Below are 19310 nucleotides of genomic sequence, written 5' to 3' on the forward strand. Positions count from 1 at the left end.
AAATTATTTGTTTAGGCAACATCATCCAGATTCATGATGTGTTGTTAGAAGTCACCGTAACACCTTGTATCTATGGATCGTCTTTCACTAGAAGGAAATGTTGCGAATCCTTTCTTTTAGAAATTCCATCACAAATACGTGTTAAAGCCAAATTCCAATACTCCCGTTTACCCCTAGCCGTTGGCCCTTGAAACAGAGGGGTAAAGGCTACATATCGAATTTTGTTTGATATCAGTGCATAACTACTTGCTTTGGAGATATCGATACGTGCTAGATGACATACCTGTAACCAAGTGGCGTCCCATTTCTTAGGGATATGTAGCCCTTGCCCCTTAAAAAATCAATCTCCTAAGCAAGTAGTGTTATGCACTGATATCAAACAAAATTAGCTGCTAATGGAGTTTACTTAAAACTGTAGACATGCTAGTCAGAGAAATGCGGGACTTTTATGCAAATCAGATCTGTAACATTAGCGTACCAAACTAGCGATTTTTATATATATATATATATGTACAGGACTGTGTATACCACAAAACAAGACATATTTTTTTATCAACTAATTAAGCCGAAAATATTATATTTATCCGACTCTCTGGATGATCTGGCCGCCATTGTTCCCGGTCGCGCAGTATTCACATAGCCCCAGGTTTCAAGTAAGCTCCCAATCTTACTTGGTTTAAATGGGTGTATGCCCCTTCGTCTTAGCCCTACTCCAGGAGCCCTAGCTCCAAAAGAGTATTGGGACACCACTAGCTCTCACGGGAAGGCGCAAAACGAAGGGGTAAAGGGGAGTATTGGGATTTGGCCTATCTATTTGATCATGTCTAGCAACCTGATAACAATTAAAGGGACTAGTTGCCCAATAAGCTATATTTGTAAAACAAAATAAATAGGTGGAGTTGAATAAAATAATGCACTGCATGGCTAGGGGTGCATAGTAATTCGCCTCATGGGGGTACATACAGCTCTGGAAAAAATTGAGAGAAAAGGTGCAGAAAAGGTGTAGTGGTCTAAAAAAGTTTTTCCCAGAGCTGTACATTTTTTAAGATAGAGAACATCTGTCATATGGGCCTAAAACATTTTTATGATTGTCTTGGGTTTTCAAAAGCCACTAAAAATGTTTACCCTTCATTTTACAGGGGGCCAGCACTAAGAGCCAGACAGAGGAGATGATCACTCTGCAAAAACTGAAGGATCGCTGCAATTTTTTGTGCGACCCTAGATACCTTTCTCCCCATGCGCGGCAAGGCGGCAAATCCCTTATCCTGCCAGGGAAGGTGGACAAGATGTTACAGGGGGAAAAACATGTGGCGGCAGAAAGGTATGTTGGTGTTTTTTGGTATTGTCTCATATATTCTGTAAACCACATATATATCAGTAAAAATAAATAATGCTGGAACTATGGAGACTCAATTAGTTTTTTAACTGAGCCTTTACGACAAGCAATAATCAACAAAACAATACAAAGACATGCTACTTACACCGTGTCCTAACTGAATGCGAGCGTCTGACTATCGCTTCTCTGTCCACAATGAATCCGTCATATTCACTTCTGTTAAGTTTATCTCTCCAACGTGCGTTCGCTGAGCAACAAACTGGACGACATTCAGCTACTGGTGTGGGAAAACAGAGACTTTCATTCATCTTCCATTTTGTGCTTTACGGAGACATGGCTGAGTGAACTGATCCCGGACTCTGCACTACAGTTAGCAGGTTTCAAACTGCTGAGAGCGGATCGTGACTCCTTGCTTTCTGGCAAAACGAAAGGCGGTGGTATGTTTTTTTAATTAACAGTGGCTGGTGTGAAGATGTGACAGTGATTCTGCGTCACTGTTCTCTTGATCTGGAATCATTTCTTATTAACTGTAAACCTTTTTACTCGCCACTTGAGTTTGCTTCATTCATACTGTTCGGCGTCTACATGCCCCCCCAGGCTAGCGCCAACGAGGCTCAGCGTGTGCTCGCCAGCCCGATATTAAGTGTGGAGCATGCAAATCCGGATTCCTTGGTTATTGTGCTAGGCGACTTTAACAAAGGCAATCTCACTCAAGAACTCCCCAAATACAGACAATTCATCAAATGCCCTACCAGAGAAGGAAACACTTTGGATCACTGCTACTCTTCAATCAGTAAAGCATACCCTGCGGTTCCCCGAGCAGCACTGGGTCACTCAGACCACGCCATGGTCCACCTGATTCCTGCATACAGACAGAAGCTAAAGTGCTGTAAGCCTGCTGGGAGGACATTGAAACAGTGGACCAGTGAGGCTATGGAGGATCTGTGGGCATGCTTGGACTCAATTGACTGGGATATGTTCATGACTGCCTCCAATAGTCTGGATGGGCTCACAGAGGCTGTGACATCATACATCAGCTTCTGTGAGGACTGCTGTATACCAACACGCACCAGGGTGAGCTTCAACAACGACAAACCTTGGTTTACAGCTTAACTCAGAAGGCTGAGGCTGGACAAAGAGGCCGCGTTTAGGAGTGGGGACAAGGACAGATTCAAGGAGTCGAAGAACAGGTTTAGCAAGGTTGTGAGGGAGGCTTAACGACTGTAGTCAGAGAGACTGAAGCGACAGTTCTCTGCTAACGACTATGCTTCTGTCTAGAGAGGGCTCAGGCAGATTACCAACTTCAAGCCCAGAGCCCCGACTCCACTAAAAACTCTTGTCTGGCCAACAACCTGAACGAGTTCTTCTGTCGTTTTGAAAGACAATTGGACTGCCCTGAACTATCCCTTCCCTCCCCCACCAACTCAGTGATGACACTCTCCATTCAGGACCCTTCACCTCCCTGGAGACATGCCATGTGCCAGCCTCAAGTCTCAAGTCCTCCACCATCATCCCTGTGCCCAAAAAGTCCAGGCCAACAGGACATAATGACTACAGACCCGTCGTTCTGACCTGTGTGGTAAGGAAGTCTTTCGAGCGCCTGGTGCTGGCACACCTTAAATCCATCACAGACCCTCTACTGGACCCACTGCAGTTTGCCTACAGAGCCAACAGGTCTTTCGACGACGCAGTTAATATGGCCCTCCACTTCACCCTACAGCACCTGGACTCCCCAGCATCCTACGCTAGGATCCTATTCGTGGACTTCAGCTCTGCCTTCAATACCATCATCCCCGCCCTGTTTCAGGACAAGCTCTCCCAGCTGAACGTTCCTGATTCCACCTGCAGGTGGATCGCAGACTTCCTGTCTGACAGGAAGCAGTGCATTAAGCTGGGAAAACAAGTCCCTGACTCCTGGTCCATCAGCACCAGTTGATCTCAGGGCTGCGTTCTTTCTCCTCTGTTCTTCTCTCTATACACTAACAGCTGTACCTCCAGTCATCCGTCTGTCAAACTCCTGAAGTTTGCGGACGACACCACCCTTATTGGGCTCATCTCTGATCTCTGAGACAAGTCTGATTATAGGTGGGAAGCGGCCAACCTGGTGACCTGGTGCAGCCAGAACAACCTAGAGCTCAATGCTTTTAAGACAGTGGAGATGGTTGTGGACTTAAGGAAGAATACAGCCCCACTCACCCCCATCGCCCTGTGTGACTCCCCAGTCAACACTGTGGAGTCCTTCCGATTCCTGGGCACTCTCCTCTACCAGAACCTCAAGTAGGAACTGAACATTGGCTCCCTCATCAAGAAAGCATAACAGAGGATGTTCTTCCTTCGGCAGCTGAAGAAACTCAACCTGCCAAATTCAATGATGATGCACTTCTACTCAGCCATCATTGAGTCCATCCTCATCTCCTCCATCACCATGTGGTACGCTGCTGCCACTGCCAAGGACAAGAGCAGGCTGCAGCGTATCATCCGCTCTGCTGAGAAGGTGATTGGCTGCAATCTGCCTACCTTCGAGGACCTGCACACTTCAAGGACCCTGAGGCGAGCGAGGAATATTGTGGCCGACTCCTCCCACCCTGGACACTCCCTGTTTCAGTCACTCCCCTCCGGCAGAAGGCTGCGGTCCATCAGGACCAATACCTCACGCCACACAAACTGTTTATTCCCTTCCGCTGTTGGCCTCTTCAACAAGGCCAAGGGTTCACACTGACTTTTATGACTAAATGTCCTTTAAACACATTGCTTTTTGCACTGCATCACACAATTTGCATATTGTACAATTTGTATTTTTTGTAATATTTGTATTTTGATATAGTAAAAACTTAATATTTTATTGTACATGTTACTTTAATTCAAATTCCACTTAGTTATTGCTAGTTATGTACCCTTAGAAATAGTTAGTCCTATATGTTTAATGTATGCACCTTCCTACTAAAGCAAATTCCTTGTCTGTGCAAACTTTCATGGCGAATGAAACCCATTCTGAATCTGATTCTGAATTGCACAGTCAGCCATTTTTTCCCAGCCTTTTGAGGCTGCAATTCGCCTTTCTATCATTTAGTCAATTTTAGCAAACGCTCTTATCCAGAGCGACTATCAACAGATGTCGCAAGGGTTCCCTTGCACATGTCTGTAATTCAGACAAAGGCTATACAGCCTAAACAAGATATATCTAGCTAAATATGTATAATTTATATATCGTCTATAATTATGTACAAAATGACGACACAAAAATGTATGCAAATTATGTGCATTCACATGGGCGTTTTGTGGATTGACTGGTAAGCTTAATTCTTTATTCATGACATAGTGGGAAAAATTATTGTAATCTAAAATGCTAATATGTTGCGTAAAGCGGAGAAAGTATTGAATGCATTTTGCATATTCACAGATGAGCGAACTATTTTGCAAATGGTAGGCTAAACCATTTAGGCTATGATAAGGTAGGCCTAATAAAAGGAGATGACGGCATGCACGGGGGCTGCTATGAGGATTGGATTCACAATAGTGTAACCGATCGTTCTCGAAGGCTTATAAATTATAATAAACACACAGATTACTGGGCTCTGTGAATCCTCGTTTCAGCCGGCCACACTTTATTGTCTCCACTCTATTCGCAACGACTTCCTCCTTCACAAGTCCCCCTTACCTGCCTAACAATAACAGCCCACTCAATATGGCTCACAATAGCATTTTTGAAATATCAAGAGTTAAAAATGAGTAAATGATCTTAAAGTATTAAAAGTTAATAAATCCATTTTGGGAAAATTAAGGCCCTTAAAAGTCTTAATCCTGATTTTATGAGGTGTTACATTTTGTTCAAGGTTTGTCCAAAGAGTTAGACTCCAAAAAGTATGCATGAATATATTTATTTTCCGCCCCATGACTAGTATAAACAACAACGTGCTCGGTCAACGAGCATGTCACGTATTTAATGAAATGCGCGGTTAGGTGATGTGTCGCCCTCCACATGTCGCGAAACAGACTCTGAAATGGGGAAATGTAAATTTGCAGACTCTTGGTTGGAGAAGGATAAGTTTATACAATGGCTGAAGCCTGTCACTGAAAACAACTGTGAGACTTACTGTTATTGTAAAAAGAAGATTAGCATAGCCTCGATGGGCATCAACGCTGTCAAGTCCCACATGCACGGTGCTAGCCACAAGGCTACAGAGAGCAGCCGCAGTTGTCCATCGCCAGTTTCTGTGCTCCACCAGCGACACCACTACCCAACACAACAGCTGAACTCGTCAAAACAGCTACAATTGCGATCCCTGCCCCATCGTATGTCGACATCAGGATGGCTATGGGCGGCACATCAACGATGCGCGCAGAGGTTATCGGGTGTCTCAATACTGCGGTGAATCACCACTCACTGAACTCAAACATTCAAATATTTTAATAAACCATGCCTTTGCTTTAATTTATTATTTCGAGCTTTGTTTCTTCCTAGCTTATCTGAGTTCTGTTGTATGGTTGTGCTCTGTAGATTTATTTTCAAACTACAACTGTTTATTAAGTTAAAGGTTTGATGCAGATTAGAACTTGAAGTGGCGATGAGGTCTTAAAATATTTTGAGAAGGTCTTCAAAAAGTCTTAAAAATGTATTGAAATTGACTTCAGGATTCATGCATATACCCTGAATGAGCATCTAACAATCTCTTACATCTGGCTGCAATGAATGCCCATATTCTGTACAAAGAGTGTGTGAACGTAACAGTAGTTTAAATTACATGTTTCTTGAGCTGTAAGTATGCTTGGAATGTTGGGTAACTGGATTTGAGTAGACACTCACTGCGTTTAAATGATGGTATCAATTCGAATCTAGCTTTATTCGGATAATGCAATTTTTTGGGGTGATTGCTATTATCCGAATATATATGGCAGTGAATAAACCGAATCATTGGCCGAAAGCATGTCATATTCTAGTACGATACGTGGCGCTGTTTTCATTACAGCTAGTGGTGATACAGCCCTTTCCGCTTGACCTCTTCACCACTACCAACAACAACATCAACATTTCGAGAAAGTCGGTGAACGGAGAGCAAGATGAAGCTACGTCCCTCTACATTTCGTGCATGATGACAATAGGAGTACTGCGAATGATAGGTTTTGTGAGGCTTGGTCTGAAGATAATCTCAAGTTTTTCAATTATTTCAAAATGGCGGCCGCATCAATTCGGCTATTATCACAAATTATTGTGAGTCACACACGGGATGTCCCAAGATATCATGAGACAAAGGAATCACTGAATAAAGGCAAACAAATCAATAGTTATTGGCCAAAACACATTTTTTATTCCTGCGGCCACGCCCAGTGATCACATGACACCATATTGTGTGGTCATCCTCAGAAGAAGGTTCCAAGTCAAAATAGCAAGGTTGTTGTTGACATCTCAAAGATTTGCCGAGATTTGATCAAATTTCCTGATTGGTTGCTTTTTTGCTGATTTTGATTGGCTGTACCGGACAATCGGTTTTAAAAATCTAATAAAAAAGTAATACCTGAATGAAGATTGCTCTGCGATGATCTGTGTAAATTCTGGTGAAGATTAGAAAAAAATTGTAGGAGGAGTAGCCTTGGAAATTGCAGAAAATCTATACAACCGGAAATTGACGCCATAGAGTGCGTTGAACTCGTCTTAATCCAGGGAATCCAAAGGTACCTCATTTTTGAAAATCAGGCATACAGTTCAAAAGTTACGTGTGTAAACACAAGTCCAACTTTGACCCATTGGTGGCGCTAGAGTGGTCTAATGGGAGACATGAAACTTGGTGTTAGTATAGAAGTGACTGTCCTTAATGAGTGTTAGCATATGATTCTAGGGGCTGCCATTGACTTCCATGGTACAAAAATTTAAAAAGAAAAAAATATATAGCTGCAAGCAGCAATGTGGTGGCCAAGCAGGTCAGATGACCCAGAAGAAACTTTCAACATCTAGTTTCTGCGGTGTACCTGGCTTCCTCTGCAGTGGCTTACAGTCTCGCTAAACAGAGAATCAGAGACATGACAAGCTTGTCAGCTTTGGCTGGATTCGAACCTCTGACATTGCCAGGACACCAACTTATCCTAGTGAGCTATTCTCAGTGCTGGAAATCACAGATTTCAGTTACTGGGTAAAAATGATTTGTCCAAAGTTTTAACAGCTGTAATTCAGTTCTATTTTGATATGTCAAGGTGATTGTGGTCTGAAGATAATCTGTGCCAAATTAGGTGAATATTTTATATTTACCAAAAACAGTTAATTAATTCATTCAAAATGGCCGCCACATCAATTCAGCTGGTATCACAATTTAACATGTGTCAGACACAGGATTGCCCCTTAGCGGTTAGATGACACAACCTTTTGTGGACCTCTTTGGAAAAGGGTCCTGAGCACCTGTACCAAGTTTGATGTCGATTCAGCAAATATTTCCTGAGATATGATCTCACTTCCTGTTTTGGCGGCTTCATCGCCAAATTTGATCAGCTTTACCGAAATGTGAAAAGGTTTATGAGGCTTGATCTGAAGATAAATGGTGCCACATTTTTGCTTATTGCAGCGCCACCTAGAGGTGAAATGGCATGACCTATTTTGGACCTCTTTAGAACAGTGTCCCTAGTCCCTATACCAAATTTGGTGTCAATGCAGTAAAGAGGTGCTGAGATATGACCTCACTTCTTTTATGGTGGCTTGGTTGACGACTTTGATTCGTTGACGACTTTGATTGGCTGTTCCAGTCAAAAGGTTTAGATAATAAAAAAAACATGTGACGTATTTTGTGAGGCTTGGTCTGAAGATGATCTGTGCCAAATTTGGTGAAGATTGGACAAACCTTATAGGAGAGGTAGCGAAAAAAATGGCGGCCACATCAATTCAGCCACATAACTTTGATGTGGCTGTAACTAACAAATGGTTGCGAAAATCAAAGCTCCAGGGGATAACTTTTGTGAGGCTTGGTCTGAAGATCATCTGTGGCAATTTTGAAGAAGATTCGACAAGAATTGTAGTAGTAGAGAAAAAACGCTTTTCCTTTACATTCAAAATGGCGGAGAATGTATAGAACTGGGTATGATGTCATAGAGTGCGTTGAACTCGTCTTGATCCAGGGAATCCACCTCATTTTGGACAATGGGGCATATGGTTCAAAAGTAACATGTGTAAACACAACTTAAACTTTGACCCATTGGTGGCGCTAGATGGTTGAAATGGGAGATATGAAACATGGTGAAATTGATGAGGGGACTGGTCCCAAAGAGTGTGCCAAATTTCACAACTTCTGACCATGTGGTTGGGGCTGCCATAGACTCACATGACAGATGTGTAATAATAATAACTAGAGAGGGTACAATTTCTGGGGATATTGTAGGGTGTGCTTGCTTGCTTCAGTTGCAGGTGGGTCCGTTTTCCCTTCTAGTGATATTTTCAAGCATTTAGCCTACTCATATTGCATAATTAATTAAGAACACCCTTTGAAACAAGTAACCCCCTTTGAAACAAGCTACTGTAACAACGTTGTCACTGGCAGTATTTCAGATGGAATTGCAATGCAAATAGTACCGTCTGCTAACTGAAAAAAAGCCCCCCAAAACGTAAATAAGTTTGATATAGGACATTTCAGCCTGACGTCACAACAACAAATATCTTACTTCCGGGTGGATAACGTCGATCTTGGCTAGCGATAGTTTAACCTTAACAAGCCATTGAAGCTAACAGGATTTTCCATGTCATTTAACCACGAACACGTTTTATGATTATTATGATTATAACACATTTCATTATTATGCTTGTGAACTGAAGAACGAGATGTTCCCGATATTGTTGCTGTTGATATTGTTAGCGAATAACGGTATATTGTAATGGTGTATCAAATTTGTATACAGTGACTGAGATCGCTAGCTACTGCTGTAGCTACAATATCCAACTTAACAATTAAAGATTTTCTGGACTGCGTGAGCTTTCTAGCTATCTGTCTGGACACAATAATTGTCCTTCGGGGGTTAATTAAGTACCTATCTATCTTGTTGACTATGGAAACTTTATCATTGTAATTATGAGCAGTTTTGAGGATTTGTGGATCGATGAGCAAGCAGAGTTGAAAGTAGAAAGGTAAATGTTGGATAAAGCAAACATGAAGATTTCTTATCAGTTAAATATTGAGTGTTTCATATAGTAGGTATATGTCTGTATATAGCATATATATATTGTTTTCATATAGTTAAGGTTCAAGTCTTTTATTGTCCGATGCACATTCTTAAGACAACACAAGCGCCTGGCATTTACATAGGCCTAACATAAGTACATAGAACATAAATTACATCTATACTAAGCTTAAATAAGTAAACCTCCTAAATATACATATATCTATAAATAATACAATACAAATGAATAGCGTTGGGGAAAATAACGCGTTAACGCGTTATGATTAAATTACAGGATTAATTCGTTATTTTTGTTTAACGCATTTAACGTAATATTACTACAATTCCACCCAATCTGCAAGTTCTGGATGAGAAGTTCGTGTTCCAAAAAAACTAAGATGGAAAATCCAATAAAACCAAAGTGATATGCACACTCTGCGGCAAGACTCCAGACTGCGACCAAATGGTCGCATTTTGCGAGCATTTTTTACAAGCACTCGCGCATGTGCGACCTACAAATTTTGAATTCATAGGGTGCACACGTTAGCAACAACGCATAGATACGACGTTCTAGTAAGACAGCGATATCAGCTTTCCTTCTGCATTAGTACCGTAGCTTAAAGTCTAGGAAAGTTGAGGCTATTTTTTGCTAGGTTTCATAAACCTAGCTAAAAGTCTTGGAAAGTTTAGGATATTTTTCGCTAGGTTCCTACGAACATGTCTTAATCTGCCAGACAAGTGGGTGCCCCTTCATTCTTTTGGTGAGCAGTTTCACGAGCCCTTCTTACCCGGCGTCATGGAGCCTAGCAGCTAAATACTTATTTAGCGCTAGCGTTGCTACTGAATCCCTGCCTGTGTTTGATCTGTTGCGCTGTTATACTCGGCAAGTATCGTGTTGTGGTGTCGGAGGACAATGTGTTACAATCGGATATATTGTCTGTAAGACAGCCTGTGGGACTTTTCCATTTCAGAATTATACTGAAGATGGAGTTCAGTCAAGGGTTTAAGTAAGACACACCTCTGTTTGTTTTTGTGTTTTTGTGACTGTATCGCTTTATCCCAGGCAGTAAGCGACTGTTCTCATCTCGACAGAGGAAGTCAACAATTCTCTTTTCTCTGGATGGATTTGCAGATCTGTTCCCTTCAGTGGTAGACTTTGCCTTATGCTTCTCTGACTTTTTTCCCCTCAATCTATGCGCTTTCGCATACGCACTTACGGAGGAATCCTAATAATAGTAATACCTGGTAAGAAAAGGTAGAAACACTTAAGTGGCTCCGCAGCTTCGCTGCTTGGCCACCAATTATCTGTCAGGCTAGTTGTATTAGAGAGGCCACCTATTTGTTTTATCAAATGCAACTTTCGTTTTACACAAAGTGCTACTGCTCTTGCTTAACCCACCATCCACACTTGGATCCCAATGAGTCCCAATGTTACAGTAGGCTAATAGCCTACATAAAACCACAATAGACATTCTCAACCATATGATATTATCCACTGGTCATACAAGTAAAAGTAAATGTGAAAACATGTGTTCGATAATACATGTTTGGGAGGAATGTGAATAGCTTTGAAACACGCTTTACCAGCTGGCAAATAATGCTTTTACTAAACTGGCAATGTTCACACTGTAGAGTCATTCATTACCAAGCCTTGCCTCAGGTCAGATGTGTTTTTGGTTAGCTAGGTGTGGAGTGCAGTGCCCTTTGAGAAGATTATCCCATTTGACTCATGTCTTTGCCCTTTGGTATTATAGTCACTATGCATAACCTACAGAATGTAAACTTCTACCAAATAAAACATCTCTGTGGTGTTTACACAATCAGGGAGATTATTTAGCTAGCACTACTGTCGACATCCAATCTATGTGCATTATGTTATTATGCTGTTGTTTTTTGCAGTTTAAAGTTACAAGCAACAAGGTACATTTTTGTGAGACTGCACACCATAATCTTACAATATACCTACCACGACATCCAAGATCTCTAGAGAGCCATTTTGGAAATAAGGTTTACAGCTGTTAAGGGAATGCCAAAGAGTGGAACCGCGAGGCCTGATACTCCTAACCTTAGGATCTTGGCTTGTTTTGCTTCTGGATGTCCCACCCCCAGTCATTTTCATATTTTTTATGGAAGTGACGACCAAACTATACCTGCTTCAGCTGCGTTAATAATTGATCTGTTGCTGTCCATATTTCTGTTTGTCAGTATTTTTAAATATGCTTTTGCAGTTCAAATCTTACATTTCTATTTTCCAGAACTTTAATCTACAACTTTACTTACGGTGAACAATTACAAACAATGACTCTTTTACCTGTTGTCATGCCCATAGCTCCACAGCTCAGCCTGTCCCAGTTTTCCTTGCCAGTCCACCTGTTGTGTTCTTCACAGACTACAGAGTGGGACATGTGTATGAGGTACACTCACACCACACCAAGGTCAAACATAACATAACGACATTCAGCTATTTAAACCATTTGCATCAGTTGATATAGGTACAGCACTTGTCATAACTTGACTTACATATCACTTCCATAGACGACAGTGGAGCTGAGAAACCTGACCACTACTAGCCGCTACGTCAGACTGCTTCCACCTCCCACTACCCACTTCTCCATTAGCCTGGGTGAGTCTTTTGAATATTAATGGATTTGTAAACGTAATTGGACTAACTGAATGAGGAAAATATTAAATATTAAGAATATGACTATGAATGGTCCATAGTGCAAATAAGTTGGCTTGGCCAGTGCAGTAGTAGTCGGATGGACTTAAAATAGATAATAGTGAAATGTCAGTGGGAGTCCTTGGCCTTGTTGAAGAGGCCCGTAGCAGATGGAAAGAAACAGGAGCCGGTTGTTTTTTCCTTAATTATGACAATTGAGGGTACATTTCTCCTTAGCTAAGAGATTTACTTAAGGGGGTTGCACAGAATCCCTTAAATTGTTTCCTTAGCTAAGATGAAACGTTTAGGGATTTACTACATTGAATGTGATTTCACAGCAGTAAAATTCGACCGTTTCCACAGAGACCGCATTTGTTCAGTTGTATCGCTAGTGCATCACCTTACTATCTTGAGCTAGCTTGAGTTAGCTCTAGCTTAGATCTAGCTAGTCTATTAGCAATGCTAACGTCTCCTGTATCTAGCATAGGTAGAATGCCGTTTCTAAACACATCAACCTACCTTACTTAGCAAATTATTCTAGCTAGACTAGCTGTAGTCGGCATTAGAAGGAAAGCTTCCGTAAAAATAGCCAGAAAATGAATAGCCGTCTAGCCTATTGCAAACGCCTGTCAAGATTATCTATTTGAAAGAACTGGACAAAGGCAGGTGCTAGATACAGGATACGTTAGCATTGCTAATAACTGTTACCAACAAAATCATTCTACAGCTTGCGGTTGTGATGAACATAAGGTCGGAACGCACCTCTTTTCAGCAACAGCTTTATAGCAAATCCTGCTTTACATTGTCCCAGGTTTTCAAATCCGTCCTTGGTAAAATGGTTTGCGCAAATATGTCGAAGGTCGAACTGCACAGGTATCTTCTACGCTACGGTATAGACCAGTGTTTCCCAAACTTTTTTTCTGGGGACCCATATTTTAAAAGTCACAAGCCTTCGCGACCCAAGACAATAGATTATTCGTAAATCACAAAATAAAGGTGGATTTGACTATTACTGAACAATAATGAGTATATTTTACTGTTATTTTATTGTTATTTCAGAACTTGTACGCCTACTGCCATTGTTAATAAACTATCTCAGACTGAGGGATCACTTCTCTCTGAACAGTTGATCCTTATTAGGGCTGCCACTAACGACTTTTTCTTTCGATTAATCTATACACTATTTTATTGATTAGTCGATTAATCTAAACAATTCATTTCCCCCCCCCCCCAAAAAAAAAGTTTTACAATTATTTTTATTTTTTTTACAAAACTGTAGGTTTAAACTATCAACTCCAACGTTAATTAAAATATTTAGATAAGGTACATAACATATCCCAACATACACGAACAAGTCGAAGTATTCCCATACTTTTGAAGCCTCGGGTATTTGAGGACTCGGGTTTCGGAACCAAGTCGGAATCTGCATCTGCCATGATATGTGAGCGTTGACCGGAGCCGACCAATGACTTGAGCCAACAACGACTGACGTCATGCAAGCACCAATTACGATGTGATATTGAAGAAGAACACTTGTTATAATGAATTGAAGCGTTTTTTGTATTTTTTATAATAAAAAATTTGTTTTAAAAGATGCGTTGATTTAAAATATTGATGTCGACGCATTTTTAGAATCGTGGCAGCCCTAATCCTTATTGTACTTATTGTATCCAATAAGTGCCTAATTGGACATTAAATGTAGGCTATTAAAAAACATATAGCCCATTTATTCTTATTTTCAACATTCAATTTCAATTGAACCAGCAATATTGGAACAAAATATGAAATGATTACAAAAATATTACAAATTATACAAAACATGTTGTACCATTTCAACATTGCTAATGGGATAGGTGGGCCTGTCTGCGTTTTTTGTTGTGCGTTTCAGTCCGTGGTGCAGGAGGAGAGCGCAACACGCATATCAGGCGCAGCATTCAGTCAGTTTCTGTGCTTTGTCTTCATTTTTGTGAGCACAGAAAATCCCAATTTGCACATGTACGTGGTAGTGAAAGGAATAAGAATAGAATTAGAAATACTGGCCCTACTGAGGACAGGATATTCTGACGAAATGCTTATCCAAAATGATGATAAGGTCCCAGATCCATAGCGTCAGCGCGATCGCAGCTGAGCTGCAACAACTCGGTTTGTTCTGCAGGACTAAGCGTCAACTCAAGCAAAGCCTGAGGACTCTCAAATTCGAAGGGATTTTGCATCCACCTTTTATCATTCAGAATGGCATACCTCTCTGTTGGAAAATAGCGATCAAAGTTCTCAATAAGCGCAACGAGATGAGTTTGATTAAGCGCAGATGGCTGCTGGTCTTTCAAATAGGGGAAGTTCATTTTCGGCCTAAATCATATATATTTTACATAATTTTTCTAGTTCACTGGCTAGTTCACCCTAAGACACTAGCCTAGCCTACTGTTTGTACAATGCAGTGGTTTTTATTTGTCTGACATCATCAGTGAAGGCCTGATCTGACTTGACAAGAGGTCTGTACAGAAAAAACGTATCCAAAGTTCAGCAGCATATGACATTCTATTTCTCAATGATAAGGCTGGCAAAGGAATTTAAATGAACTTACAATGAGTACTATTGAAGCATAATGAAAGGGTTTAACCACTGATTGAAACACACAAAAATGTGTAAAATAATGCTTTGTTAGAAGAAGAAAAAACCTTTGTGACTGTCCCACATTACCTGATCATGTCAGGTAATGTGGGACAGCATTCTTCAGGTAAAGTGGAACATCTAGTAATGCTGTGTTTATGCTATAAAAGTAATTTAATTCGACGGTTCTCACATTTTTAATACCAATGCATCATACTGCACTTAAGTTCCCAATTAAATAACAACTTTCACTGTCATCAAACCAGTGCTTTCAGACTTGTAAGCGTGACCACTGACGTTAGTCCAACGAAATGCTAATGCATCGGGACTAGCTAGCTAGCACATAGACTGCAGATCACTAAGGTTTACATCAGTTACACTTTATGCCTATTGTATAAGTCAAACCCCACAACTAAATGAGTCTTGCCACACCCTTGCACCTAGCATTGTTGTATATAAACAAATTATTATTAATATTAGCAGACTAGGCTGACAGACGATGACTGTCCCACTTTACCAGACAAGCTGTCCCCACATTACCTGAAAATGCTGCCTGAGTGAAAGAGGGGGTCATGTTATGTTTGAAAGTGTGTAGCTTCTAAAATATAAAACTAAAACGATTTACAGAAACACCACTGGGGCGAGTTAACAGTTATTTTGTAAGTCTACTGGAGCCTCTACCAAAAAGTATGTATGTATGTATGTATGAATGAACGATCAACGAAACAATATTAAACTTGAAGAAAATGTGGGAATTCGGTTCAATTGAAACAAGGCATGTGGTGTATAATTGTATGAAATGTATTATGAAAACTTGCTAGCAACTTCGCGAAGTAAATACCAAGAAATAGGTTGCAGCAGCTTTTTCGACTACACTTATAGAATTCGCGATGGGACTGAGCTTAAATAGCTTCGGTGACTTTTTATAGTACAAAATTACTGTAAATCAAAAGGAGATGTCTTTCGACAGACCCTCCAATCATCACGCTGAAGCCCTGCATCCATGCCAGCCCACTTCTCCTTTCACCCCCACCAGAGCGTCCATGGGCAGGACATAATCGCAGCATTTATCCAATGACCGTATAGTTTCGAAGTACTGAAAAAAACTGTTCAAAGGAACCCCATTGAAGTCCATAGAAGCCGAGCTTCAACAGGGAAATGCACTGTGGCGCTACGGGAATGTATGAGAAGGAAATCAGTCAGTTGACCTGCTAATATATGTAGCTGATTCTGTATGAACTCGTCTTCGATATGAACGTGTTCTAACGCATTTAAAATGTTAACACAATAGTAAATATTTGACCATTAATTAGTTTAAGAAATCACCACTGGCAGAGATTTAGATCGTGACAAGGCGACCCCAAAAAAATCTCTTGCGACCCACCCGAGGGTTGCGACCCTGTCTTTGGGAAACACTGGTATAGACAAACATCAGCCATGCCTGTCTAGTCAATGTTAGCAAGACTCATCGTCACCTTTTTATTTATGTAAACTAGTTTAGCTTGCTAACCTAAGAGCATAGGTGGAATGTGTGATGATTTAGCCTAGTTTATTGGCAATGGAGCTAACGTTGTTTCATGTTCCCGACTGTGCTTCATTCAAATAAGTAACCCGTGTTACGTAAATCTACAATTCACAATGCATGTTTGTCCAGATCTTTGACAGGTTATTTTTCAGCAAGATATCTAGAGCTAGCTAACTGAAGCCGAGTTGAATCACGATAGGGTTTGGTTGCTGAGCTGTAGCCTAACGTTCTACCCACCTAAGTCAATCCAGTTTGCTTCGACAACAGAAGTGGAAACAACTAACGTTATAATTTCAAATGATATGTAGTCAATCTGTTGAAAACAGTGTTGTGTAGACACAATAGATTTATTTGCTCGTTTTTATTTCAAGTCTCCACCTTTGGTGTTTCAGTGAGTGCTTCTGTTGGCCGTGTTGCGTTTTTGCTCCTCAGCTTCACTCGTTGAAAACTAACCAATCAGCGCGCATCATCTTAATATTAATAAGCATACCATAACAGGAGAAAAGCTAGTGTTTTTTTCCCGGGAACTTTTCAGAGGATCTGTCAGGGGGCATAGAACAGCACCCGGGCCATTTTCAACCCAACCAATGTTACATACCCTATTAGGAGACCTTAAGGAACATGAAATACCAAAAAAAAACAGTAAATCACCCCTTCAATTAACACTAGCATTGCTACCTGCATACCTACAGCTGGCAGCTGTGCTCCGTTTTGCACCTAGATTCAGACCTAGCCTCAGTAAATTGTAGAGCTAGCTAACTACTACACTTCTGCTGTGTGGGAATCGCAGGAGCTAACCTGTCAAAGGGCGTACAAAGATAGGGTATAATTTCCCCAGAAATGTTCCTTTCTAGTTTCTCATTATCTCGCACCAATTATCTATTGCACCAATTTCACAATCCAAAAAAACGATGCTCCACCAACTGCTACTTGAATCAACTATTTAACGATGCAGCCAATCAGTATTTATTTTGTACAGTAGGTCGCTTACTGTATAAGGGGAGTAGGATTTCTGCAACCCCCCCATATCTTGGGACTGTAAGATCTGACACTCCAGAATTATTTTGGTGGCTCCTCATTCTCCCTTTAGTGTGCTGTAAAAGGCTTTTGATAATAGTCACTAAAATGTGATGTACATTTAAGCAAACTCATATATCATATAATTAATAAGCAATTATTAACTTATTTCTAATCAATGAGGTTTTATTGACTCTCAGCAGTGGGGTCCTAATAGGGATGTAACGATATTGACGATATCGCGGTGGTAAACGTGTCTCAATATCGTCGTGGTTGGGTTACAATATTAAAAGGACAGGTGTCCGTCAAAAAGCAAGAGGAATAAACACAGTCCCGCGGAACAAATCATTGTTAACTACATAGACCATGATCCTTTGCGCTGCGTCGTCACAACAACCATCAGTGTTTCCCCTATGTTGATTATGTCGTGGCGGCCCACCACGGTATCAGAAATAGGGCTGTACAAGATTTTAGGCCGTCTATCAGCAGTGATTGTTAGACTGCATGTCGGAGAATAGCAAGGACACGCGCTTCACAGCGCAGTTGAGATGCGTCTTTGAGAACTGTAAGTCGTATAACTTGTGTTTTCAGTTCATTAAAGCCTGTTATTGTATTAGTCTACAGTTATTGCAAATTTAAGTTAACTGGTGATTTTTGTTGTTTGTATTCTTCCCCTGCTAATGTCCCCGGTGTGTGGTGAAACTCACTCCTCAAGTATGTAACAGGCCCCCCTCGTCAGCGAAGTGCTAGCTTTTCGTTGGCGTAGTTGGTAGTGGTGGCGCTTGGGAAGTCAGAGGTGGTGAGTTCAACTCCCGGTGGGAGCGGACGGATGCCTGTATACCTCTGACGGAACTTGCAAAACCACGTCTGTTACACTAGCAGAATTGCATGCCTGTTGATTCGATAGCGATTGTTGCCCTTGCTCACGTTTGTATTTTAGGATGCATTATTATGCTGAAGTAGTTTTAATTAACAGTGCCCACTGCAAAAAAAAAGTCCTACAAAGAAAGTTATCTCCGGTCAAAAAACCCTGAAGGAGGCATTTTCAACAACTATGCCACACAACAGCGCAAGGGCTCAAGAAATCACGAGGTACATCGTGGAATACATAGCGTGTGATTTACGTCCCTTTTCTGCAGTAGATGGCAAAGGATTTAAAAGGTTAGTGGCCAAACTTGAGCCGAAGTATCAAATGCCGTCGCGGGCTGAATAAATGTCAGTATTTTTTTTTGCTATTATCATCACAAACACTATCGTGAGCTATTTAACAATACTGTGAGCTTTTCCAAAATTTCGCAATAAATATCGTACCGTGAGGTCAATATCAAAATTGTATCGTACCGTGAGATTTTGATATTGTTACATCCCTAGGTCCTAATGGGATAACTTATTTTAGAATAGCAGATCAGAACATTAATTGAGTTGCCGATGAATGGTGCTATATAAATATGTCTTACTTTGTATGTAAAGTTCTGGCTGAATATATGGTAGTATTCAAATAATCCTTTGCAACAATCGAAGACAAGGTTTTAGAGTTTGGCTACAATGCCATAAGTCTTAAACTTAATGGTAACTATTATGTTTGTCATATAATATAATGATACACTAGTGATTAACTGAGTGACACAAGAACGCAGGTAGAGACATGGGTAGCCATTTTAACTGCTTTTTACTAACCAGTAGAACACCAGTAACAATGCCATGGACCGGTGCAGTAGAGTGCCACCTAATGCATTGGAATCACAAAGCATGCAATTGACACTATAATTGCATACATAACAGTAGCAATGAAACATTACAGGAAAATTGTCCATGCTTGGCTGCATTCTTGTGTCCTTCTCACCTCAGATGATGATTAATCTTTCCTACTGTAGCTCTTAACCCATACACACAGTGACACAAAACAGGAGAATTACTTATTTTCTATTGTCAGACTGATTGAATGTGTTTTTATATATCACAGGCACCTGTAGCTCATTAGTTGTGCAAATATTACAATATTGACTGGGTCATTAAAAACATTCTGGGCCTCA

General features: G+C 40.8%; 1 protein-coding gene and 1 pseudogene across 8 annotated transcripts in view; both read left to right on the forward strand.

Annotated features, from left to right (window-relative positions):
• dlec1 (DLEC1 cilia and flagella associated protein) overlaps positions 1-19310 on the forward strand; it is a 138827-nt gene that overhangs the window by 45688 nt on the left and 73829 nt on the right. For all 8 annotated transcript variants that reach the window (XM_084702956.1, XM_084702958.1, XM_084702961.1 and 5 more), the window contains 3 exons: positions 1140-1321; positions 11796-11880; positions 12002-12089. In XM_084702956.1, coding sequence (XP_084559082.1) covers positions 1140-1321; positions 11796-11880; positions 12002-12089 — 355 coding nt within the window. The remainder of the gene's footprint in view (positions 1-1139; positions 1322-11795; positions 11881-12001; positions 12090-19310) is intronic.
• Positions 1837-2928, forward strand: LOC146275345 (uncharacterized; annotated as a pseudogene).

Source organism: Hypomesus nipponensis, chromosome 8, assembly GCF_054491055.1.
Source record: "Hypomesus nipponensis isolate SF chromosome 8, ASM5449105v1, whole genome shotgun sequence".
In the NCBI taxonomy this organism is placed as follows: domain Eukaryota; kingdom Metazoa; phylum Chordata; class Actinopteri; order Osmeriformes; family Osmeridae; genus Hypomesus; species Hypomesus nipponensis.